The sequence below is a fragment of the Bufo gargarizans genome, chromosome 1 (genome assembly GCF_014858855.1).
Source record: "Bufo gargarizans isolate SCDJY-AF-19 chromosome 1, ASM1485885v1, whole genome shotgun sequence".
NCBI lineage: Eukaryota > Metazoa > Chordata > Amphibia > Anura > Bufonidae > Bufo > Bufo gargarizans.
The window spans coordinates 714,788,365-714,815,640 of NC_058080.1; the positions used below are offsets into that span (position 1 = coordinate 714,788,365).

General features: G+C 46.8%; 2 protein-coding genes across 7 annotated transcripts in view; one reads left to right on the forward strand and one right to left on the reverse strand.

Annotated features, from left to right (window-relative positions):
* C1H18orf25 (chromosome 1 C18orf25 homolog) overlaps positions 1-8,112 on the reverse strand; it is a 59,562-nt gene extending 51,450 nt beyond the window's left edge. For 3 of the 4 annotated variants that reach the window (XM_044276306.1, XM_044276303.1, XM_044276305.1), the window contains exon 1: positions 7,955-8,112. The gene's annotated coding sequence lies outside the window, so the exon portion shown is untranslated. Of the gene's footprint in view, positions 1-7,942 lie in introns of all 4 variants that reach the window. The other variant, XM_044276304.1, reaches the window with a different exon arrangement.
* FDX2 (ferredoxin 2) overlaps positions 1-25,098 on the forward strand; it is a 38,558-nt gene extending 13,460 nt beyond the window's left edge. The window contains exons 1-6 of one of the 3 annotated variants that reach the window (XM_044276307.1): positions 8,235-8,328; positions 11,727-11,958; positions 19,447-19,498; positions 21,406-21,512; positions 23,108-23,195; positions 24,241-25,098. In XM_044276307.1, coding sequence (XP_044132242.1) covers positions 11,790-11,958; positions 19,447-19,498; positions 21,406-21,512; positions 23,108-23,195; positions 24,241-24,397 — 573 coding nt within the window. In that variant the 5' untranslated portion in view covers positions 8,235-8,328; positions 11,727-11,789 and the 3' untranslated portion in view covers positions 24,398-25,098. The other 2 variants (XM_044276309.1, XM_044276308.1) reach the window with 2 other exon arrangements.
* The last annotated feature ends 2,178 nt before the right edge of the window (positions 25,099-27,276 follow it).

The window sequence follows — 27,276 nt, forward strand, 5'->3', positions numbered from 1 at the left end:
AAAGTCTCTGGCATATGCTAACATCCCTGTTAGCGAATCTACGATACGGAAAACACTAAACAAGAATGGATTTCATGGGAGGATACCACAGAGGAAGCCACTGCTGTCCAAAAAAACATTGCTGCACGTTTACAGTTTGCACAGGAGCACCTGGATGTTCCACAGCAGTACTGGTAAAATATTCTGCGGACAGATGAAACCAAAGTTGAGTTGTTTGGAAGAAACACACAACACTATGTGTGGAGAAAAAGAGGCACAGCACACCAACATCAACACCTCATCCCAACTGTGAAGTATGGTGCTGGGGGCATCATGGTTTGGGGCTGCTTTGCTGCGTCAGGGCCTGGACGGATTGCCATCATCGAAGGAAAAATGAATTCCCAAGTTTATCAAGACATTTTGCAGGAGAACTTAAGGCCATCTGTCCACCAGCTGAAGCTCAACAGAAGATGGGTGTTGCAACAGGACAACGACCCAAAGCATAGAAGTAAATCAACAACAGAATGGCTTAAACAGAAGAAAATACGCCTTCTGGAGCGGCCCAGTCAGAGTCCTGACCTCAACCTGATGGAGATACTGTGGCAGGACCTCAAGACAGCGATTCACACCAGACATCTCAAGATTATTGCTGAACTGAAACAGTTCTGTAAAGAGGAATGGTCAAGAATTACTCCTGACCGTTGTGCACGTCTGATCTGCAACTACAGGAAACGTGTGGTTCAAGTTATTGCTGCCAAAGGAGGTTCAACCAGTTATTAACTCCAAGGGTTCACATACTTTTTCCAACTGCACTGTGAATGTTTACATGGTGTGTTCAATAAAAACATGGTAACATTGAATTCTTTGTGTGTTATTAGTTTAAGCAGACTGTGATTGTCTATTGTTGTGACTTCGATGAAGATCAGATCACATTTTATGACCAATTTGTGCAGAAATCCGTATCATTCCAAAAGGGTTCACATACTTTTTCTTGCAACTGAATATTATATTATATTTCACCCATCTCCCTGCAGAGAGACTTTTAGAAATTACAGGCGTTTGTCACCAACACTAGAAATCTCCAAATCAGGGCAAATACAGAAGTATGCAAAACGCCTCCTAGTGGCGACAGGAGGAGCAGAGCCCTTCTTGTCGGTGGCTTATGTAGAGGTAACATGCCATGTGACCATTTACAGGGGTTATGCCATGACTGATGTCAAGAATGAACATCAACCATCATATCGTACAGGACAACCAGCCCCGTACCTCACATAGATCCAGAGATCTCCACATTTATTTCAGGCTGGCAGCTCAGGGGATGTAACCACTCTCAGAGGGGCGTGTCCTTTCTGCTACAGCTCTTTCCCTGTAACTGCCACGGCTTGTAACATAACAAATGGTCAAGTTTTAAACTGAGCGTGTGTGACCACCTCCGCGGACAAGAAATAAGGAAAAGCGTAAAACAGCAGATGGCGCTATACAGATACATTTTATTGAATAACTCAGTGGCTATGCTAAATTGTTAATTACACGCAATTACAAAAATATTCGGATCTAGTCGCTGTATGAAAAAAAAAATTGAATATTTTTCGTGGCACAACCCCTTTAAATTAGAGTTGCACCGGGTATTGAAGTATACCCAATCGATACTTTTAGACCTGGATCAATACAATAGCGGGTTTTACTATTTAACAATACGAGGCTGCACAGCTTGGTATCTGTTAGAGCAGGGATGCCCAGCCTGTGGCCCTCCAGCTGTTGCAAAACTACAACTCCCAGCATGCTCACACAGCTTACAGCTATCAGCCTACAGCAGGGCATGGTGGGAGTTGTAGTTTTACAACAGCTGGAGGGCCGCAGGTTGAGCATCCCTGTGTTAGAGAACATGACACGTGCCACTCTCACCCCACTGTGCTGTGGCTGCCGCTGCCACCAATGAGAAGAGTAGGGATCATATTCATTGGTGGCAGTGGCCACAGGGTCCAATCCTCACTGGTGGCAGTGGCAGCTTCTGATCGGAGAACCCGTAGTCTAAACACAGTGCTCCGGTCGGTTACCATGGCAGCCAGTATGCTACTGAAGCCCTGGCTGCCATGGTAACCTCCCTGCTGCTGTGTGCACAGAGCACAGCACACCAGGGAGAGTGTAAAGTCCTATTCACCCTAATAGAGCTCCATCAGGGTGAATAGGACAAGGGATTAAAATATCCAAGGTTCTAGCCCCTAAGGGGGCTAATAGTAAATAGGTAAAAAAAAAAAAGTTTAAGTCACCCCTTTTCCCAATATTACATATAAAATGTATAAACAATAAAAAAATAAACATATTACATATCGCCACGTCCAAAAAGTGCGAACAAATAAAATATTAAAAAAAATCTCCTAAGCGGTAAACGCCTTAACCGAAAAAAATTAAATAAAAGCCGTGCGATTCGACTTTTTTTAGTCACATTGTCCCCCCAAAAATAGGATAGGACTGTTGCATTATGGGCTGGACGTTCCATAAAATGCACGCAGCTTTTTTTGTGTTTTTTTTGCGTGGTATCGAGTATCGCAATACTTTTTTATGGTATCGAAATTAAATCAAAATTTTGGTATTGTGAATTTGTGATAACCCTACTTCACATATTCTCAGGATATGTCGTCAACAGCGGATCCGTGGGGGTCCGAGTCCCAGCAAAGACATCCAATCAGCTGTTTAAAGCACAGATTGTCGTATACAAAGCGCAGTGTGGAACACTGCACACAATGTTTTTACATGGGAGTGCCCCTTTAACATTTTCCTTACCCTAACCCTAAGTTCACACCTGAGCGTTTTACAGCGCGTTCCTACGCGCTGTAAAACGCTCAACAAGGAGAAACCAATGCTTCCCTATGGGAATGGTTCTCACCTGGGCGTTTTACAGCGCGTACGATCGCGCTGTAAAACACCCGACGCTCAAACAAGTTCTTGAGCTTTTTTTTGGGCGTTTGTCGCGCGTTTCCACACACAGATATTTGGGAACGCGCTACAATGTGTGCACGTCTGTCTCTGTATGCGCAATTGTAAACGCCCGTACAATCGCGCATACAGAGCGCTCGTTTCAGAACGCTCAGGTCTGAACCCAGGGTTAAGCCCCTTTCACACGGGCAAGTATTCTGCGCGGGTGCATTGTGCGAGGTGAACGCATTGCACCTGCACTGAATCCGGACCCATTCATTTCTATAGGGCTGTGCACATGAGCAGTGATTTGCACACATCACTTGTGCGTTGCATGAAAATCGCAGCATGCTCTATATTCTGTGTTTTTCACGCAACGCAGGCCCCATAGAAGTGAATGAAGATAGAAGATCCTTCTAATTCATTCAGCAGGACCTGCGCTGACATCACCGCGCTCACCACATGGTGAGTGCGATTACGTCAAAGGTCCTTCAAGAAGAACAAAGAAGACGATGCCGGCTGCGCAATGAAGTGGATGGGGCGAGCTATGTTTTTTTTTAATTATTTTTGAACCCTCAATTGACATTGGACTTTGCATTCTGTATTCAGAATGCTATTTTTTTCACTTATAACCATGTTATAATGGAAAATAATAAAATCTACAAAACACCAATCCCAAGCCCGAACTTCAGTGAAGTCCACGTTCGGGTCTGGGTACTACATTCAGTTTTCTCACGCGCGTGGAAAAAAGGCTGAACGGAACGCAATTGCAGTCAATACTGACTGAAACTGCATGCCTACTCGCACGATTTCCCCTAAACGCACCTGCATCGCATCCGGCCCTCACAAGCGACGCCCGTGTGAAGGGGGCATTATGCCTCATGCATACAGCCGTTGCCTGGCTGTATTGCGGCCCACAAACAGCAGGTCTGCAATATGTGGGCACCGGCCGTGTGGTCCCCATTCACTTGACTGGGTCCACAATCCGGAGCGGTGGTGCAGAACAGAGGCACGGAACCCCACAGAAGCACTACGGAGTGCTTCCGTGATGTTTGTGCCTCTGCACCGCAAAAAAAAATAAAAAATGGGACAACGGAACCATTCGAATTGCAGTCCCCAATGCAGAGAACGGACGTGGGCATGCTGGGAGTTGTAGTTTTGCAACAGCTGGAGGGCCATAAATTTGACATCCGTGATCTAGGTGCAATAAATCAGCACCTACTAACTGTCGACAATGAGCCTGCAGTGGGAAAATACTTAAAGGGAACCTGTCATCAACTTTATGCCATCCTGCACTTTCACCCATCCGCTGATGATTGGCAGCTCTCTCCTAGAGAGAAAGGGAGAAAACTAGGTAGAAGACTGTCAGCCATCAGCAGGTGGCAGGAGAGCAGGACTTCATGAATAACCAGGACTCTTCTCCAGGTCCGGTCTGCAATGATTGTGATGTTGGTTCTCGGAAACCACTTACTTTTAACTTATAAATGACAGACAACTGAAATCAACTCACCTGTCTCTACGTTATGATGCCGTTAGTATGGGCAGCATAAAGTTGATGACAGGTTCCCATGGTCCGACCTCTGGGACCACCCTCTGCAGTGTTCAGCAGTGCGTTCCCTAACCAGTTCCCCTGCACAGCAGCACCTTGCTCACCTGTATATGTAGGCATCTGCAGCGAGACCCGTTCACATAGGTGGGGATAGACTGCAGCTCCCTAAGGCCCCTTTCAAACGGGCGAGTATTCCGCGCGGATGTGATGCGAGAGTTGAACGCATTGCACCTGCACTGAATAATGACCCATTCACTTCTATGGGGCTGTTCACATGAGCGGTGATTTTCACGCATCACTTGTGCGTTGCGTGAAAATTGCAGCATGCTCTATATTGTGCGTTTTTCACGTAACGCAGGCCCCATAGAAATGAATGGGGTTGCGTGAAAATCACAAGCATCCGCAAGCAAGTGTGGATGCGGTGCGATTTTCAAGCACGGTTGCTAGGAGAATAATAGCATTATGAATACAGAATGCATAGTAAAATAGCGCTGGAGGGGTTAAAAAAAAAAAAAAAAATTATTTAACTCGCCTTAATCCACTTGTTCGCGCAGCCCGGCTTCTCCTTCTGTCTTCATCTTAGCTGTGTAGGAACAGGACCTGTGGTGACATCACATGATCCATCACATGATCTTTTACCATGGTGATGGATCATGTGATGACTGGAGTGATGTCACCACAGGTCCTGTTCCTACACAGCTAAGATGAAGACAGAAGGAGATGTCGGGCTGCGCGAACAAGTGGATTAATGCGAGTTAAATTTTTTATTTATATTTTTTTAACCCCTACAGTGCTATTTTACTTAGCATTCTGTATTCAGAATGCTATTATTTTCCCTTATAACCATGTTATAAGGGAAAATAATACAATTTACAGAACACCGATCCCAAGCCCGAACTTCTGTGAAGAAGTTCGGGTTTGGGTACCAAACATGCGCGATTTTTCTCACGCGAGTGCAAAACGCATTACTATGTTTTGCACTCGCGTGTGTTCCCGCAACGCACATTTTCCTGCAACGCCCGTGTGAAAGGGGCCTAACATCAGGGGTGCTACTGTACAGGGAAAAACTGTGCTGCTGCATTTCTTTAAAGCTCATTCACTTGCTGGTACCGCAATACACTGCAGATTTTCCACATACAAACTCCGATTTAGGGCTCGTTCACACAAACGTGTGCTGCCCGTTGCCGTATTGCCGACAGCATCTGCGGATCCACAATATACGGGCACCAGTCCGTGTGCATTCTGCCTCACGGATGCGGACCCATTCACTTCAATGGGTCCGCAAATCCAGAGATGCGGAAAGCTTTCTGGGGTTCCATTCAGTGCCTCCGCACCGCAAAAAGATAGAACTTGCTCTATCTTTCTGCGAAACGGATGGGTCTGCAATCCCCATGCGGCTGCCCCGCGGTCGGTACCCGTGCATTGCGGACCGCAATCTGCGGTCCACAGCACATGCTTCACGCGGTCATGTGAACAAGCCCTTATTAAGGTGCCAGCACCTAAAGTTGGGCTAAAACGTGGCGCAAATTAGCACATCTAGGGTTTCAGTGTGTTTTTCTGTCATGCCAAGGGGGACGGGCTTCGCTAGCTAAGATGCGCCATTTTGCACCACAATTATAGTTCAGATCTGTCTCAGCCAACTAATAGCTGGTAGTCGGAGAAGTGTCTGTCCCTGCACCAGATTTCTCATCCAGCCTGAGCCCCTGGGATCAAACTGCTGCAGGTCTAGACGGCCGGTCTCAGCTTAGGCTACTTTCACGCTGGCGTTTTGGTTTCCGTTTGCGAGATCCGCTCAGGGCTCTCACAAGCGGTCCAAAACGGATCAGTTTTGCCCTAATGCATTGTGAATGGAAAAGGATCCACTCAGAATGCATCAGTTTGCCTCCGATCAGTCTCTATTCCGCTTTGGAGGCTTACAGCGTTTTGACGTCCGTCTGACGAAACTGAGCCAAAAAGGATCCGTTCTGACACAATCTGGCACACTAGAAAACGGATCCGTCCTCCATTGACTTTAAATGGTGTTCAAGACGGATCCGTTTAGGCTATGTTAAAGATAATACAAACGGATCCGTTCTGAACGGATGCAGACGGTTGTATTATCTGAACGGATCTGTCTGTGCAGATCCCTGATGGATCCGCACCAAACGCGAGTGTTAAAGTAGATTAGTCTGGGCCAGTGACATGTTCCTCGGTCACCTAGTCTAGGTGCAGCTCAGACCCATTGAAGTGTATGGGGCAGAGAGATACCAAGCACGGCCGCTACACAATGTACTGCGCTTGGTGAGCCGAGAGACAGGCAGGGGTCCCGGGTGTCAGACCACAACCAGATACTGATGACATATCTAATTAATAGGTCATCAATCCTAAAGTCCCAGAAAACCCTTTTAACTCTCAGGACTGTGAGTGTCCCAGAGAACAGACCCCACCGAGCATGCGTGATGAGATTGTGAGCCCCATCGGGGACAGCTTGATGCTAATGCGGAATATAGTAGCGCTATATAAATGAGAATAAAAATAAATAAAAATGGCACAGTGATGGAATACCCCTTTAAGTGACCAATAAATGAGCGATTCAAGCGGATGCCTAATGACACCATACCGCTGACCAGACCCCCGCAGATCCAAACCGATGTCTTTGCCATTTCAAAAGTTTTCTAAAAGCTCAGGTCCACTAATAGTTTCAGGCTGTCAGGTCACATTCACACTTGGGTTGTTAATTCCGGTATCGAGATTCGGGAGAGAATCTCAATAGCGGAATTAAACAAATCCGTTTTGATTTTGCACATCAGGGCGCATCCGTTCCGTTAGGATGCGGTTGTGTGATATTAAAAAACGGAAACTTATCCATCACTAAATACATTCTCCGGTCCTATAGGCGGCCTCTCTCCAGAATGAGGGGCAGATAACAGGGGGCAATACACTGTATTCTCCGGTCCTATAGGCCAGTGTTTCCCAACCAGTGTGCCTCCAGCTGTTGCAAAACTACAACTCCCAGCATGCCCGCACAGCCAAAGGCTGTCAAGGCATACTGGGAGTTGTAGTTTTGCAACAGCTGGAGGCACACTGGTTGGGAAACACTGCTATAGGCGGCCTCTCTCCAGGATGAAGGGGCAGATGACAGGGGGCAATAGACTGTATTCTCCGGTCCTATAGGCGGCCTCTCTCCGGGATGAAGGGGCAGATGACAGGGGGCAATAGACTGTATTCTCCGGTCCTATAGGCGGCCTCTCTCCGGGATGAGGGGCAGATAACAGGGGGCAATAGACTGTACTCTCTGGTCCTATAGGCGGCCTCTCTCCAGGATGAGGGACAGATAACAGGGGCAATAGACTGTATTCAGCCCCGGTCCTTACACGCAGCTCCCGACCCTCTGACTGCAGTAACCGGGGGCAGACCCCGAGGCCTGCGCTGCAGCCCCTGCCGACCCGGTCCTGTGTCATCCTCTCCCTCAGTCAGCGCCCTATCCCCCGCTAAGGCCTCAGCCCGGCCCGCACTTGCCTGAAAACCTACCGGCTCAGGAGTCAGTCAGTGTCCAGGCTCCTCCGTACGCCGCCGGCCAGACACATCTCCCCGCCCGCCTCAGCCGCCGCCGGACACCTAGCTCCGCCAAGATGTCATCGCACTGCCGCTCGATCTGCTGTAGGAGTCACTTCCGGTGCAGAGGGGAAAGGCGGGGACAGATAGCCGTCGACCAATGAAAATGAAGTAAGGGGGCGGAGCGGAGGACCTTCCGCCACAAAGGGCATTCAGGGACGAGCGTCTGCAACTCGATGGTATTAACTGCCGAGGAGGATGCTACATTATGATGACGTATTACGTCCAGGAGGTAGGGTGAAGGCGCCATATTGGAGGAGGCAAGATGACCGACCGGAAGCCGCTTCCAGGTGAGTGTTATGCCATAATGTCGCTGACAACTTTTTTTGTAATCGTACGTTACACTCTGCTGTAGTAATGGGCGGCTGTACCCGGGTCTGGGAGCGGGTGTTAACGTGTCCTTTAAGGTTTACTATATCTATATAGGGAGCCTGAGGGATGGCACATGCTGCTGCCTGGCAAGAGTGATGGTTACAAAAGAGAGTCATGTGACTGGAGTTGTGGTCCACCTGCTGTGCATTCCGAGTCACATGAGGATGTCGATTTCGTTATTTTTAGGAATTTTGTGTCTTTTAAGTCACATGACTTGTCTTTTCACACATCTTGAGTTATGCTTTCCATTTTCTTTTTTTTTTCTTCACTTTCTTATAAATGTTGCAGCTTGTAGATGTCCGGAGGGCTTGTTGTCTGGTCAGTAAAAAAGGGGTCAGCATGGCTTAACCGGCGTCTGTTAGCAGCATCAACCCTATCAAAGCAAGCATGGTGCTTGGTAGGGCTGCCCCAGACGATTAACCTTTCCTCGCCCTATCCCTGGAGGCATTAAGGAAAAATCTGTTTGCAAATTAGGGCTTGAGTGCACCAAAGGCGTGGCCTAGCCACTTGGTGCACCCTCCTTGGACAAACTACTTGAATGATGGGGGGGGGGGGCAAGTTATTGGCTTTTCCATTGGTTCCCCCCCCTTCCCATATGCCGGGCCCCTCACATTACCTCGCTCCCCACTGCCTGCGCTGCTCCTGGTCCCTGCACCGCTGCTGCTTCTCCACGTGCGATGATGAAGACATCCGGTGCCGGGGGGACAGCCAATGGCAGGTGGTGACTAGCCTCCCTAGCGTCACCCACTGATCTTTCCTTCACTCCCTACATTCATCTCTCGCCCGCTTATGTCGCCTGCACATCAAAAACATGTCAACCATCTGCTCTTTTCTTACTGAAGGCTACAAAACTCTCTGCTGCCCTCATCCATTCCCGTCTTGATTACTGTAACCCATTACTAATTGCCCCCCCCCCCCCCTTCATTAAACCCTCCCCTCTCCAATCTATCCTGAACGCAGCAGCCAGGGTCATCTATCTAACTGCTACTCCGATTCGTCCACCCTGTACGAGTCACTAAACCAGTGCCTCCACCCTGTGCTAGTCATTACACAGATGCCTCCACCCTGTACGAGTCACTAAACCAGTGCCTCCACCCTGTGCTAGTCACAACACTGATGCCTCCATCCTGCGCCAGTCTTAGCACTGGGTTCCCGTCCACTATAGAATACAGTTTACACATCTCCTCCACAGTGCCGCCCCCCACATCTCCTCCCTGTCTACCATTTTACCCGTGTATTGCATTCTGCCAAACTTCTCGTCTCCAAGACTTCTCTCGAGCTGCACCAGTTCTATGGAATTCGCTACCCCAAGTATTGGGGTTATATCCCAATTCCCACAGTTTTAGGTGCTCCCCAAAAATGCATCTTTTTAGAGTGACCTATCCCATCATGTAATCGAAAGGCAAATTTACACGCACTGAGGAGCAGCCAGTTGTCGGTAGGAAGTGAAGGAGACGGCTGCATTTACAAGCAGCGATCTCCTCCGCAGTATGAGCGGTTCGCTCGTTCATCAGGTGATCGGCGTCACCTTTACATGGGCAGATTGTCTGGAACAAGCGCTCGCAGGAATGTTCGTTCCCAATAATCTGGCCATGTAAATCCATCTTTAGGGCTCATGCACACGACCGTGCTGTGTGCGTTCCGCAATTTACGATAGAAATGCCTATTGTCCGCAAAACGGACAAGAATAGGACGTGTTCTATTATTTTTTTTTGTGGCCCCACAAAAAGGATCAACCGATGCGGCAGCACATGGAGTGATGTCCACATCTTTTGCGTCTCCATTGAGGTGAATGGGTCCGCATCCGAGCCGCAAAAGAAATGTCATTGGGGTCATTTGGGTCCGCACTCTTATCCATTTACCCACCTCATTCTTCAGAACCTGATCAATCAATGTCCATCACACCCCATGCTCTCAGGAGCACTGCAGACAGCGACTGGTGACTGCTCATGCGGTTTTAGATCTACTCCCTGGACCATTGTACAAATCAAGCCCTTTTTACCTTTTCTGTCACCTTTATCTCCTTATAGATTGTAAGTTCCGACGAGCAGGGCCCTTACTCCTATTGTGTAAATAGTCGATTAGTTTGTTACTGTGTATTGTATGATTTTGTTTGTGTATGAACCCTCTGATTGTAAAGCGTTAAATGTAAATGACCCCCAGTGACTCCACCAGCAGAATAGTGAGTGCAGCTCTGGTGTATAATATAGGATGTAACTCAGGATCAGTACAGGATAAGTAATGTATGTACAGTGACTCCACCAGCATAATAGTGAGTGCAGCTCTGGGGTATAATACAGGATGTAACTCAGGATAAGTAATGTATGTGCACAGTGACTCCACCAGCAGAATAGTGAGTGCAGCTCTGGAGTATAATACAGGATGTAACTCAGGATAAGTAATGTATGTGCACAGTGACTCCACCAGCAGAATAGTGAGTGCAGCTCTGGAGTATATACAGGATGTAGCTCAGGATAAGTAATGTATGTGCACAGTGACTCCACCAGCAGAATAGTGAGTGCAGCTCTGGAGTATAATACAGGATGTAACTCAGGATAAGTAATGTATGTGCACAGTGACTCCACCAGCAGAATAGTGAGTGCAGCTCTGGAGTATATACAGGATGTAGCTCAGTATAAATAATGTATCCACAATTTTATATGTGTATAATCTATATAAAAAAAGTAAAATACTACACAAAGGTGGACATACTCATGCATCGAAATTGCACCACCAAGAAGGACAAGCTGTAAGGTTACGCAAACCGAGGAAGTAGCTGGTGTCGCTAAAATGTGCAGATGATGACATTTTCAAGCACCTAGCTCCAATCTGTGGCATGTGGGAGGGGCATAAAAGCCAGATTGAAAGTAAAAAAAATGGAACCTAAAAAATCGGATCAAGTTGGTAGATTGTGCCATGCCTCCTGTTCATCCGCACACCAGTTATCGCCATTTGTTGTAAACTGAGAGGCCTTGGTTTATCACTGGCAGATCAGCAGGGACGTCATTGGTTGGCAATTGCAATTTGCGTTGCCAGGTGCATCCGGTGTGGCAGAACATTCCTTACAACCATTTATAACCTTATTGAGATCTTGCCAAGGCGTGTATTTCTGCGCGTGGTCCTCCTACTCCATACTGAATAAATTAAGATTTTTTTGATAATTTTGTTTCTATTTTTTTTATAATGTGCATATCATTAATATGTCTATCTGGGCTGTGATGTCCATAATTCCACCACTTTTCATCTTGACGTTGCTATTTCAGTGTTGAGGAGTTTTCTTTGTATTCGGTGATGTGTAATATTTTATTTCTCGCAGTTCTTTATTTCTTGGGTTACGCATCCGTCTGAAGGAGAAGGTTTTACAAGATCTATCTGAAAGATGTCCGTGTCCCTGATAAGAAGAGGCATAAGAGCCGGAGGTCTCGCCTCCTGGTGTTACAGGAGTAATGTGGCGTTTGGGACCTCCCAGGTCTCCACCGGCTTCAGACAACACAGTCCAAGCAATCTGCAGAGTGATGAGGACAGAGGCAGAGCGTATCAGACCACAGGTAAAGATCGGATTTTGTAATGGTTGGGTCCTAGGTCCTGTCCATGTGTGATTGATCGCTGGGGGATCAAGCGTCCAGGACCACCCCATATCACCCAAAAAGGGCACTCCAGCAGGACCCATCAGCCTGCCGTAGAAAAGGGGTTTTCTGAGACTTTTCTACTGATGACCTATCCTCTGGATCGGTTATCAGTATCTGATCGTGGGGGTCTAACACCAGCTGTTTGAAAGGGCATTGGCGCACACAGAAGTGCCACAGACCTTTTGCAGATCTGCCTAGGCCACGTGACATTATGTTCACTGGTCAAATGGCCCACGCGTTTCTCCGCTGAGAGAAGGCTGCGGCGATACTGCAAGCACCAGTGCCTTCTCAAACAGCTGATTTGTAGGGGTTCCAGTTGTCAGCCCCCCCCCGATCACACACTGATGATCTATACAGAGGATAGGTCGTCTGTATAAGTATATATGGAAAACCAATTTAATGTTAAATGCTGGTAACCCCTTAAAGTGACTTTTTTTTGTGCCCTAAGAATTTACATGCCTATAAATGTCCAGCGCCACGTGGCCGTGGCAGACCCTCGCTCAATTTCAGGACCTCACCCCGTCAACGGGGGGACACAATCTGGTGCGTCTGTTCAGAAAAAAATCTAGACCCACAAAATGCAGAGTCCCTTAGACACCAAGCTTGCTTAAAAGGGTTATCCCATAATTAATGTAAAAAATGAAAATCAGACCTCATAGAGCACATGGCAATCTCTTTCTAACACAGCTAGACCCAGCCCTGTACCTCACATGGATGCAGAGATCTTCATATTCATTGCTCTGCTAGATTTATATCAAGCTGACATCTCAAGGGGAGTGTCCTCTCTGCTGCAGCTCAGGAGGCGTGTCTAAGTTCTCCCTATCACGGCTCAGGGGGCATGTCCTTTCTGCTACAGCTCAGGAGACAGTTATAGGATGAAACTGAGCATGTGCGGCCTTCTCGGTGAGCGGGGCAAAGAAATGGGAAAAGGAACAAACAGCAGGTGGCGCTATACAGATATATTTTGAATAACTCAGTGGCTATACAATTTATTTATTTTTTTAAATCAGATAATTTTAATTTTTTTCGGAAAATCACAAAAATACAAAGAAAAAGAGTCTGCACAATATTCATGCAACAGTTGATGAGAAAAATACCATAGTATTACAAGATCGGACAAATAGTTACTTTCATGAGTATCCCAAGTAACATCAACCATGGTGCACGAAGTAGATAAAATCACGTAATCTAGTTACAAAGTATACCTGGTACAGAACCGCATCTCCCATCCAATAATTTATAAACATAGGACCCTCCCTCCCTACCCAACTAAAGCCCCCTACCTGAGCGATGGAGCGGATCCGAACTCCAAAATTGGTCGTCCTATTAACATATCAAAGGCATAGCCATTGGTGTACTCCTCCTATCTGTTTAGCAGACCTCTTCACACCCGACCTACGTAGCACTACACACAGTCATACAGCAGTATACGTCCAGAGCTAAATAGGATAGGGGAGATAGAAAGCACACATCACAAGAACGGTGTCTCTACCTACCCCATAGTCCAACTACGAGGAGAGGCTAAACCGGGCACTGTATCCTACATTTCTCCCAGTTATCCCATATTTTGTTAAACTTCACAACACATTGTCTTTTAACATACACACCTTTCTCTAAGCGTATTATATCTGACGTTCTATTGAGGAATTCTCCCCTAGTCGGAGACTGAGGTCTAAGCCAAAATCTAGCTATTAGTTTCCTAGCTTGAAATGGCAGACGCTGTACTCCCAGACGGTGATGCCGATCTTTGATGTCTACTATCCCGACCACACATGCTCTCGGTCCAGGTGGAACCGCAATATTATACGCGTCTTTTATTAGGGCCGGAACCGCGGACCAAAAGTTCCTGAGCTCTGCACAATCCCAGAACATGTGTAGCAAAGATGCAGGGCCCCTGCCACATCTAGGACAATCCGCATCTTCCCGAACACCTATCCGGCATAGAAACTCTGGAGTCCTATACACCCGGTGTATTAAAAACAGCTGGGACATACGCTGCCCCTCACAAACTGACAGCTAAGAGCGACTTCCACTGCTCTTCTGAGATCGGCCCGACCTCCTTCTCCCATTTAGATTTGACCGCTAAACCCTCTTGTTTCAGTGATTTCACATACAAGTTCCTGTAGGTAGAGGATATCAGACCGCTCGAGGAGCTGGTTGTGAGAAGTTGCTGAGACAACGGGACCATAGTGCATTTCAACGACACGGATTTAGCCTGTGTCTGAAAGGCATGACGAAGTTGTAGAACTTGATAGAAGGCCGTGTGCGGGAGACCAAATTCAGTTCTCAACTGCTCAAAGGACTTAAAAACATCGGCCCTCTGTAGTTGACATAAATATCTCACTCCTTTGCGCTCCCAGAGTGAGAAGCCATCTAACTGGAACAGTTCAGGAAGGTGCGGATTTCTCCAAATAGGGGAAAACTGCGTAAACCCCTTTACTGATAACAGCGCCCGGCATTTTTGCCAAACCTTGTGCATCATAAAGAGTGTGGGGTGCCCCGACAGCTTACCAACAATTCCGCTATTTTCCAATAAAGCCACCGGAGAACTGTGCCCAATAATGTGTGCTACTAATCTGGCTGAGGCAACGTCTCCAGGAGTCCTCCCCATCCCCTCAACTGTTGCAGCTGGGCCGAGATGTAATACAGCCATGCATTCGGTACTGATAGCCCACCCTCCTCTTTCCCCTCTGCAGAGTGTCCAGTCTAATCCGCGCCTTTTTATGGCGCCAAATCAAATCCCTAAACAACCTATCAATTTTAATGAATATCCTGCAAGAAATCCATACCGGGGAATTATGCAGTATATACATTTTGGACATGAGAATCATTTTAAGAAGGTTACTCCTCCCAATTTCAGATAGCAGCAACTTGCACCAAGCCTTTATTTTATCCAACATTGCGATTTAAGAGCGGCTCCACATTCAGTTTAATGTAACTGTTAGGATTTGCTGTAACCATAATCCCCAGATATTTGACCTGATGCGCAACTTGCAATGGACAAGAGTTTGGGATAAGAGTTATAGCAGATTCATCCAGCGGTAGGAGAGTGGACTTATCCCAGTTAATACGGAGGCCAGACCCATCACCAAACTCCCGTATAAGTGTCATGACAGGACCTAAAGACTGTTCCACATTACCCAAATAAATTAACATGTCATCAGCGTAAAGGGACACCATCTCCTCCCAAGTCCCACAGGGAAACCCTACAATCTTATCAGATGAGCGCAACAAGCAGGCAAGCGGCTCAATTGCAATAGCAAACAGAAGGGGGTATAATGGGCATCCCTGACGGGTTCCTCTTCCCAATCTGAATGACTCCGATGTTCCCCCATTCGCCCGTATCCTAGCCGTGGGGCCATTGTATAACAACTGAACCCAGGAGATAAAGGTCGTCCCAAACCCCATGACTCGCAACACCTCCCACAGATAACACCATTCAACACTATCAAAGGCTTTAGCCGCGTCCAGTGAGAGGATGGCTCGCCCTCCGACAGACTCAACTCTTCTGAGTATTAAGAAAAAGGCGTCTAAGATTCACCGAAGTAGATTTGTCCGGCATGAAACCCGCCTGATCACTATGAATAATAGTGGAAATGACAGACTGTAGACGATTCGCTAACACTTTCGCCAGAATCTTAATATCAGAGGTTAACAATGAAATTGGTCTGTACGAGTCAGGGGATCCGGGATCCTTACCAGGTTTGGGCAGGACCACTACAATAGCCTCTTTCATAGAAGCCGGAAGGTTTCCTGATTTGAAGGGATTCATTAAAAACTGACATCAAGTGGGGCATTAGAACACTACTATACTTTATCGGTAGTCTATCTATCCCTGGAGCTTTCTCATTGGGAAATGATTGTACGGCCAATTCAATCTCCTTGAGTGTTAAAGGTCCTTCTAACCATGCTGCACCTGGTCGCTGATAGTCTCGGGATCTCAATCTCTGTAAGATATTCAGCTATATTAGTAGAATCCACCTTCAGTTTAGACCTATACAAGGATTCATAATAGGTGTGAAAAACTGACAGAATCTCCTCATCCACCGTAGCAAGAGAACCATCTGCCCTCTGGATAGACAAGATTTTGGATGGTCCCTCCTGGGCTCTAATAACCCTTGCCAGTAGTTTACCAGAACTTTCCCCCGCCTCAAAATATTTTTGTTTCACAAAAAACCTGCCATTGTCCGCTGTTTGCAATAAATGCTGCTTCCACCCCGCCTGAGCTGCTATAAGGGAGTCCTCACTTGCCCTAACAGGTGTATTTACAAACCTCTCCTCCGCCTCCACCACTAAAGCTTGCAGCTGGTTCTGGGCTTCACGAGATTTAGTTTTATGTCTGCTAATGTTCTGAATGTAAAGGCCTCTGACGTACGCTTTGCAAGTATCCCACACCACACCCACACTCGCCGACCCAACATTTTGCTCAAAGAACTCTTTCAATTCCTCCCCCACGCCATTCTCCCCATCTACCAATTGTAGCCAAAACGGGTTAAGTTTTCACGTCCCGGTCCCAGGGAGACGCCTAGTGCCCGGATGCAATTCTATAAAAATCTGGGACTGGTCGGAGAGACTTCTAGGTAAGTATTTAATTTCCGCTAGATCAATCCGTGACAGCGAATGGTGAGAGCTAGAAAAACACGAAAACTGACGCACACTCGGATTTCTCACCCGCCAAATGTCATGTAAGTCCAGTTCCCCCAACACACTGGCAAAGTTAGAGTCCCTATTAGCTCCCGATATCCCTCCCCTATCCAGTGTTACTGAAGGGCAAGTATTAAAATCACCTACGATCAGAATAGAGCATTGAGGTAGATCCTCAACATATCTCATAATTTATTTTATTACCTCACTACTGTAGGGAGGGGGAATGTATACCGCCACTAATATAAAGGACCAATGATAACAGGTACAGTGGAGACAAACATATCATCCACTATCGTCTAAGCGAGACGAGTGACACAGAAATGGCAGAGATTTATGCACTAGAACACTTACAACCCCTGGAATGAGAAGAAGAGAATATGGCGTGAAATGCCTGACCAATCCACGGCCTTTGCAAGACCGAAATAGTTAGTAGATAAATGAGTCTCTGACAGACAAAATATGGCAGGATGAAAGTGTTGTAGTGCCATAAACATTGCAGTACGTTTATTTGGATCACCTAAACCCCTAACATGCCACCCTATTATCTTAAGACTATTCGCCATAATACCATATAGTATATTTACCATCCACGCACACAACAACCATCACACACGTCTGCTCTTTACTTCCCATACACCATAGAAGTATTCGGACCCCACACCAATCGCTTAGCCCACCCCTTCCCAACCCCTAAAACTAACCCCAAAACAAAAACTAGCGGCAAGGACATAATCCCTACCCAGAAAAAACCCACCAGCAGGGCGAAAAAACTTTCCCTACGGTCGGCCATACACATGGCGGAATAATTGCCACAGGAAAACCCGTGTAAGAATGTACACATAGAACGGGTTCACCCATGCTGACCTGCCCACATGTAGGTGAATCTGCAGCGTGCTGAACATAATCAAAGTGCATAAACATAGTTAAACATTTTCAGGTGACACCCGCAACTCGTCACCATAGTAACTTAAGGATCCGCGGATCCCTACACATAAAACTCAGATAGTATAAACAGATGGTCATAAAAACAGTAGATAGTAATAAGGATCGACCAATTACACAAAGCATTAATATACAGAACATATCAAACATGTCCCTAACACATCTGACATATCTCACGTGCTCCAACACTAGAATAGGCAGGACGCTCATCCCACCGAGCCGAAGTCTTCAGCAAAGGCTCATTAATGTCAATCCACTGCGCCGCCTCCAGGGGGGTGTCAAAGAAACAAACTGCACCATGCGCCACTACGCGGAGCTTGGCCGGATACAACATGGAGTACGGGATTTGTAGATTCCGAAGGCGCCTTTTCACATCCAGGAACTTGACTTTCTTCCGTTGGACCTCTGCCGAGAAGTCTGGATAAATCGCAATTGTAATCCAATCTTCAAAAAAGGATACTGGATCAGGACCTTCAGCTTTCTCGGGGACCCCCACCAACCGGAGATTGTTCCTCCTTGAACGATTCTCTAGATCGTCTGTTTTTTACATCAACAGGGTTACATTATGAATAACCCTGCCCAGATCTCTTTTAACAAGGGGCAGTTGATCCTCCACTGTGCTCACTCTGGCTTCAACCTCAGTCGTCCTATCAGTGACTTTTTTTAAGGTCTTGGCGGAGAAAGGAGACCCTTTCTTGCGGGCTTCCCATGTTAGCGGTGAGAAGAGCAAGCGAACTGTTGCTTTGCTGGACTGCCTTAAAGATATCTGTAAAAAAAGTAGGCTCGCCAGTAATTTCCTCAGGCTGTCCCATCTGTGTGTGCTGAGGACATAACGATGCAGGGCCACTAGGTGGAGCTGTTGGAACAGACGCTGAAGCTCCAGCCACCTCCTCTGCCTGTGACTGCTCATATTCAAGTCCCAGTACTGGCCATGCTGAGGCTTTCTGCCTCACAGCTGTCTCCCCTGATGTGATGGTGGACGGTGCAGGCGTCTCAGAGGAAGGTAAGCTTGCGGCTGAGCGGGCATATTTACCCAGGCGAGCCGCCAGGTCCGCGGCCCGCACCTCCGATGCGGCGCCATCTTGTTTTACCGGCGTGGACATGCCGGCCTCCCTCAGCTCCCTCTCCTTTCTGCCGGTACGTGTCATGGCACTCTGTATGGGGTCCGTACACTCTCCGGTGCCCCACAGTGAAAGATTGAGCAGCGGCGCTTGCTGCAGAGACAGGATTGCTCAGGATGGCCGACGGCAGGTCAGGAGCTCCCCTCAAGCACAGCCGCTCACATGCCCGACCAGGCCACGTCCCGGCTATAATTTTTTTTTAATTACATGCAATTACAAAAGTATTCAGATCCAAGTGCTGGTTTGAAAACTGTAGAATATTTTTCATGGGACAATCCCTTAAGTCCTAAGCTAAATCTAATGGTGATGCAATGGCTGCCTCCTCTGTCCTAAGGCCTGACCATGATAATTGGAGTCTCTGGGGATCATGCAGCCCCATTAAGGGCCCACTCACGGACTGTATGTCTCGGAGGGCATACGGTCATGTGCATGGGCCCTAAGGCAGAGCCCCAGAATCTTCTTTGAATTCAGTGGAAACTTAATAAACGGAGTCTTGAAGGATGGAGGAGAAAGCAGGGACTATGCACTATCACATAAGCTTGGTGACTCTGTGGCTGCTGCAAGAAGAGAAGGAATAGAACTGCAGTTTATTGCGGTTATCTGAACATTCAGATTATTCTTCCTTTATTACCATCCTAGATTATATGCATTTTATAACCTATTTGTCACAAGGAACTGAACTGCTTATTTTGTTTAGTCGCCCCCCAGTCAGATGAGGACGGTCCAGCAAAAGAGCCGCATGAGGAGACGTAAGTGAAAAGTGAAGACCTAATCTATAAGGTGAACGGTGTAACAAAAGATCTAGAGAACTGCATTCCGCCATTAGAAAAAGAACCTAACTATGCCTGAAGGGGTAGGGAAAGGAGGCAAAAAAAAATATAAATCCTCCTCCGCTCAGCGCCCATCATGTCTGCTTGTGCTTGTATTCCCAATGAAATGACAGTTCTGAAGCATCTTCTGTTATTTCTCCTGGAAATTTATGAATAAGGGCTCAGGCACACGACCGTATGTATTTTGCGGTCCGCAAAAAATATGGGTGACCTCCGTGTGCACTCCGTATTTTCTGGAACGGAACAGCTGTCCCCTAATAGAACAGTGCTATCCTTGTCCGTAATGCAGACAATAATAGGACCTGTACTAATTTTTGCGGAACAGACACAGAAACGGAATGCCCACAGGGTAACTTAAATTTTTTTAAGCGGACCCATTGAAATGAGTGGTTCTGCATACGGTCCGCAAAAAACCCGGAAGGGACACGGAAAGAAAATACGTTCGTGTGCATGAGGCCTAAGCTGAAACGTGATCGTCCCCTTTCCCCTTGTCAGTGGGTTGTGTCACTACACAGTCTGACATGGTGAGCACTGATTGGACAGTGTAAGGGTCCATTCACACGTCCGTATGTGTTTTGCTGATACGCAAATTGCAGATCCGCAAAACACAGACACCGGCAATGTGCGTTCCGCATTTTGCGGACTGCACATCGCCGGCTCTCTTATAAAAAATGCCTTTTCTTGTCCGCAATTGCAGACAAAAATAGGACTTGTTCTATTTTTTTTTTTGCGGATCAGACAGCACATTCCGGACCCTTTTGAAAATGAATGGGTCCGCACTTGTTCCCCAAAATTGCAGAACGGATGCGGACGTGTGAATGGACCCTTAGAATGTGAGGGGACACACCCATTGACAAGAGGAGCAGTAACAGTCAGTTGTCTATTTACACATTTCCAGGAGGAGTAACAGAAACGGCACAAGAAAAAGTGCTCTACAATTATGTTATGCTTATCTTAAAGATGACTTCTCCCCCCCCCCCCTCCCCCCCTCCGCCGGCATCTATTAGATCAGTGACATGATATGTGGGGCTAGATTAAAGGATAGGTGATACATAATTGCTGGGCACCCCATGATCACTAAATACAGGGGTCCTGCCCCCCCCCCCCCCCCCCCTTTCCTCCACTGTGCTGGGTTTGAATGGAGCAGCTGTTGAGCAAACACGCTTCCCCATCATCTAAAGTCTATGGGATTGAGGGAGAGTCCAGTATGGCTTCCTCAAGGAGGTGGAGGCCCCACGACACGTCCAACACGTGCCAACTCTTTGAACCCTGTAGGTCAGGGATCAGCAACCTTCGGCACTCCAGCTGTGGTAAAACTACGACTCCCAGCATGCACACTTGCTTAGCTATTTTCAGAACTCCCATAAAAGTTAATGGAGCATGCTGGGAGTCGTAGTTTCAACACATCTGGAGTGCCGAAGGTTGCTGACTGCTGCTGTAGGTCATATAACTGATCTTAGCCTATTAATCCAGACATTCCTAAGTTAAGAGCCCTTCACACTGCCACATAATCGCTAATGAGCGTTCTTAGGAATGCCCGTTAGCGATTATCTGGCGGTGTAAAGGTGCTGCCGATGAACGAGCAAAACACATGTAATAGCAGCGGTCTCCTCCACTGACGAGCAAGCGCTTGCCGGGAAGGAACGCTTCCTTCCCAACAAAATTGTCCAGTGTAGAGGGGCCTTTAGCCACATTTAGTGCTAACAGGAAACGATCAGAATTGTGATTGCAGCTCTGGCTAGACAAACCTCCTCACTGCTCTACACAGAATACATAGGCCTTTACTTTGCTCCTTAGATTACGTATCTTCTGTATCCTGTCTGCAGGGTGGATGTCATATTTGTGGACCGGGAAGGCAAGAGAATCCCTGTGAAAGGGAAGGTCGGGGAAAGTGTATTATATCTTGCTCATAGGTATAACATTGACTTGGAAGGTATGTACACCCATCATCCGCTTAATGAACTGTAGCCCAGCGCCAGTACTGGATCATTATAATCTGTTTTCTACTGGAATGTTACATATTAGACTTGAAGGACTGGTAATGGTTTATACAGGAATCCAGCAGATCTACAATGAAGGCGCATGCGCAACACCCTTTACTAGTGACTATTGGAAGCGAGAACCACTTCCAGAAGTGAGACGATAATTCAGAGCAGTCTCCATCATGTTTACTGTATCATTGTCATTGACCGTAACTGATCTTTTTCTTTAAAGGCTATGGACACCTTTGCACTGAGATTTTTTTTTATTTATTATTCATTTGCTTCTTAGCTGCAAAACTGAGAAACTTTCTAAATGGTCTTCATTAAAAATGTGCCTCCATTTTTCTGCAGTACAGTGTGTGCAACACCTTCACATAGCTAGCTACCTGCTGCTTCTGCCATAGATCCCACTGAACATTGCTGCTGTCCCCCTCTTTTCCCTCAGTGATGGGCCTCATGCACACGACTATATATTTGGTCCGCAACCGACCCGCACTTTTTGCGGCTCGCACGCGGACCAATTCATTTTTATTGGGCTGCAAAAAAAGTGTGATGTCTGCATCCGTGCCGCAAATTATAGAACATGTCTTCTTCTTGGACAGGCATTTTTAAAATGGGGCCCACAAAAAGTGCAGGATGCACACGGACCACGTCCATATTGTTTTTTGTGGATCCACGACCACAAGATATAGCAGCAGGGATGGGGAGGAAGTTGTACATGGCAGATCAGAGTGTGGAGAGGGGAAGAGCATCTGTGTCTTTAGACAGAGCCAGTCACTAAGGGCTCATGCACACAAATGTATTTTCTTTGTGACCGTTCAGTTTTTAGTTTTTTTTTTTTCACTTCAATAGGTCCGCCCAAAAAAACGGAAGTTACTCCGTATGTCCGTTCCGCAAAAAAAATAGAACTTGTATGATTATTGTCCGCATTACAGACAAGGATAGTACTGTTCTATTAGGGGCCATCTGTTCCGTTCCGCAAAATACAAAATGCACACAGACGTCATGTGTATTTTTTACGGATCATTTTTTTTGCGGACTGAAAATACATACGGTCATGTGCAGGCGGCCTAAAACTGTAGACATGAAGGAAAGTAGACACAACTCTGTATAATTGTCCACAGAAAGGCAGGCTGTGTAGACCTGGCAGCAGGGTTAGGGCCCTTGCACACGACCGTATGCCCTCCAAGATATACGGTTCGTGAGTGGGCCATATGTCCCAGCACGGCATTGATCGTGCGCATGGGAGCACACAGCATCATAGATTACAATGATGCTGTGCATGTCGAGACGCCCGCAGGACTATTGTCCCACACTCATAAGATCGTATAAGTGCGGGACAATAGCCCTTGTAATCTATGATGCTGTGTAATTCCGTGCACACGATTAATGCCGCCCCGGGACATATGGCGCGCTCACGAAGGTCGTGTGCAGGGGGCCTTACCTTGTTCCTAAGTGACTTTTGCAGAGTTTCTTACAGTCGTTACTTTTTTGCTTCCTGTTCGGATCACTACATTGCTCAGTAGCTTTCTTCCTTGTATTACAGGAGCCTGTGAATCATCCCTCGCCTGCTCCACGTGTCAGGTCTATGTGAGCACAGAGTATTTTGAGAAACTTCCTGATCCAGACGAAAGGTAATTCTGTCGTTTTGGCAAATATTCTTATGGATCAGTTTAGTATGAAGAGATCAAGACCTATTGCCTTGGAAAAGCGGAACAGGTGCCCATAATAACCAATCATTTTGGACCTTTTACAAAAAATAAAAAAAATGATGATGAGAGCTGGAATCTGATTGGTTGCGCCAACTTTCTCTTAAAGGGCATCTGTCAGCAGATTTCTCCCTGACACTGGCTGACCTGTTACATGTGCACTTGGCAGCTGAAGGCGTCTGTGTTAGTCCCATGTTCACATGTGTGGGCGTTGCTGAGAAAAATGACGTTTTATTATATGCAAATGAGCTTCTAGGAGCAATGGGGGTGTTGCTATTACACCTAGAGGCTCCGCTCTCTCTGCAACTGCCGCGCCCTCTGCACGTCAATTGACAGAGCGAGACAGAGAAAATGTCTTCATTGCCACTCAAAGTGCAGAGGGCGCAGTTGCGCTGAGAGATCCTCTAAGTGTAACGGCAATGCACCCGTTGCTCCTAGAGGCTCATTTGTGAGTGAAAGACGCCACTGCTTATAAGGGCTCTTTCACACGAGCGGATCCCGTGCGGGTAATCTGCTGCGTGAAAGAGAGCCAAGCCCCGTTCCGGACAGCAGAGACACGGAGCATTAACATCTCTGGGACCTTTTTACTACAAAATCAGTGACAACTTTCTCTCACTGTGATTTTGTAGTAAAAATATCAGAGAGGCACGGAGCATTATCAATCATGTTACTGCTCCGTGTCTCTGCTGTCCGGAACGGGGCTTGGCTCTCTGTCACGCAGCAGATTAACCCGCTCGTGTGAAGGAGCCCTAAGGGCGGCTGGAGGACAGGTAAGGCTCGATGTTTGGGTTCACTCATCATGTGATAAGTTGTTGTGTGTTTTTTTTATTTTTTTTTATTTTTTTATCACAGATTCAGGAGAAAGAAATTGTCAGTACTTGAAATGTAGTGTCCACGCGCCACCTAGTGGTGATATGTGGATCGGCGTTTCTTCTGCCTTTATCATTTAGTGTCTCACCATCTTTCTCAGGGAAGATGACATGCTGGACATGGCGCCGATGCTTCAAGAAAACTCCAGACTCGGATGCCAGATCATCCTCACTAAAGAACTGAACGGAGCAGAGTTCACGCTCCCTAAAATAACTAGAAACTTTTACGTGGACGGTCACGTGCCAAAACCGCACTGAGCGGGAAATTCAAATGTTTGATCCGCAACATAACGCACAAGAGAAGATGGGAGCCTCTGAAGCGCGTGCAGAGCTGGGGAAGGGCGATTTTCTACTAGCGCTTATTCTATAAGCCCACCAGGGGGAGCCTTCACCAACATAATCTTCAAAGCTGCCATCTTGGCTATAACCAAAATTATTTCTTATTCTCTTATTGTGAATTATAAAGCAAAGACGCACGGACTGGTATGAAGAAGATGCTGGACTCGTCAGTATTTATTGTCAAGGACAATGTGAGGGCGGGAGAGCAAGCCGATATGTACGGCAAAGAGGATATGTGACATTTTAAGAGCTATATAGAATTTTCTAACAAATTTATTTATTTTTCAAATGCAGTAAATTAAGGTTTGCAAATAGTCTTTAGTTTAAAATGTAAAAATCTACCCTTTTTGTGTATACAGCTTCTATACAGACCTATGTATCTACGGGATTACAAACGCGCGGTCTGATCCTGCAATGTCTTAACTCTTCCCTCATCTTGATGACCTATGGAAGGGAAGTAACACATGAGTACAGGATGAGGGTTTGTTTGTAACCTGTAACCATGGAGACGCATACGTCTGCATAAAACCTGTATATAAAACTTCTTTTTTTTTTTTTTATGAAGACTATTTACAAAGTTGTTTGTTTTGTTTTAGTTGCATCGGAGCAATAAAAATAAAAAAAATGGTGGCAGAAGTCGACATCAATGGATACCTACATCACACCGCTAACGGACATGCAGCACTAACTAAATCGGTGTTTTAGGATAGTCAATTCATAGGCGAGCGCTGATCTATTAGGCTACTTTCACACTCGCGTTTGTTGCGGATCCGTCATGGATCCGCACCGTTAAAATAACCGCATGCAGCCGTTCAGAACGGATCCGTCTGTATTATCTTTAACATAGCCAAAACGGATCCGTCTTGAACACCATTGAAAGTCAATGGGGGAACGGATCAGTTTTCTATTGTGCCATAGAAAACGGATCCGTCCCCCTTGACTTACATTGTGTGTCAGAACGGATCCGTTTGGCTCAGTTTCGGAATGGAGACTGATCGGAGTCAAACTGATGCTTTCTGAGCGGATCCTTTTCCATTCAGAATGCATTAGGGCAAAACTGATCTGTTTTGGAGCGCTTGTGAGAGCCCTGAACGGATCTCGCAAACGGAAACCAAAACGCCAGCGCGAAAGTAGCCTTAGACGACACATGATGATGTGAGTACAGTACAATAGACCCACGATGAGATAGGGACGGACTGTATCATAAAACAGGAGAGCAGTGGTCGGCCCTGGAGACACGGATCATCCCTTACCTACAGCATTAGAAGACCTGCTCTGATTCCTGCAGCAAAAGCCAGCACGTTTGGGGCATTTCTTTGTAGCGACAAATTACTGAGAAACCTGCAGTTGAATTTTCATGATGGAAATTCAACAGTGGAGTCGTCCCGTGTGGCCATAACCTAAGAGTCCATTCACACGTCTGTTTCCGTTCCGCAATTTTGCGGACCCATTCATTTTCAATGGGGCCGGAATGTGCTGTCCGGATCCGCACTTCCGTTCCGCCAAAAAATAGAACATGTCCTATTCTTGTCCAGCACTTTTTCCTATAGTGTGCAAGGGCGACCACTGCTGCTGGATTGCAGGGTGCTCGTATTCACAATACATTAGTAAGTGCCTTGTATTAACTCTCTTCACATGTCCGCATCCATTCCACAATTTTGCGGAAGGGGTGCGGACCGATTCATTTTCAATGGGGCCACAAAAGCACACAGTGTGCTGTCCGCATCCACACTTCCGTTCCGCAGCCCCGCAAAAAAAAAAAAATAGAACATGTCCTATTCTTGTCCGCAGACACTGACAAGAAAAGGCATTTCTACTATAGGGCCGGCCAAGTGCAGTCCGCAAAATGCAGAACGCACCTGGCTGGTGTCAGTGTTTTGCGGATCCACAATTTGCGTACCGCAAAACAGTTGCGGACGTGTGAATGGACCCTAAATGCCACTTGCAGAAGTGAGACTGAACCCGCCAGGTTGCTGCTGTGAGGGCTTTTAGCACTTATCTATAAATTTCTGACAGTTCATAAACACTCACTAACTTCTGATAACAATATGACTTTAATGAGTGTTTATGAGCTGTCAGTAGTTCAGAGATAAGGGCTATACATCCAGCCTTCATACAGCTCAGTCTGAAACTGCAACTTAACACTGTAGAACAAAAACTGCTGGAAATTTTCAATTGAAAAAATGTTTAGCCCAAAAGAGTAAGATGCAACCATAAGGGCTCTTTCACATGAGTGGATCCCGTGTGAGTAATGCGTGAAAGAGTGCCAAACCCTGTTCCGGACAGCAGAGACACTAAGCATTAACATGAGTGGGCGTGTTCCCTGTCAAAGATGGTACAGGACGTTTCCCATACAAACAAAGCCATCGTGGAAATTCTGAGGCGTTTGGTAGGCACCAGTCTGACTCTGGGAAACCTGTGGCCACTTCCCATCGTAGTCGCCCTGCAAAACGGGCCAGACCACCCTCCACCAGAAAGGTATCTGCATCCCCCGTTTCTTCGGTCTCGGCACCGCCTCCCAGAGAGTCTACCTCGGACGTGTCCTCCCTGGAGGAGGCTTGCTCTGAAGAAGAATTTTCAGATGTGAACTTTGTGTCTTCTGAGGACCAGTCTTCGAAACTGTCCTCTATGGTAGACAACCTCATTTCAGTGGTTATAGAAACCTTACAGGCTGAGGACACTGCACCCTCATCGGCTGGCTCGAGGTTCTTCTTTCAAACGTTCCCGTCGCTCGCCAAAATGTTTCCCCAACCACCAGGATTTTGATTCCTCACTTTCCAAGGAGTGGAATTTCCCTG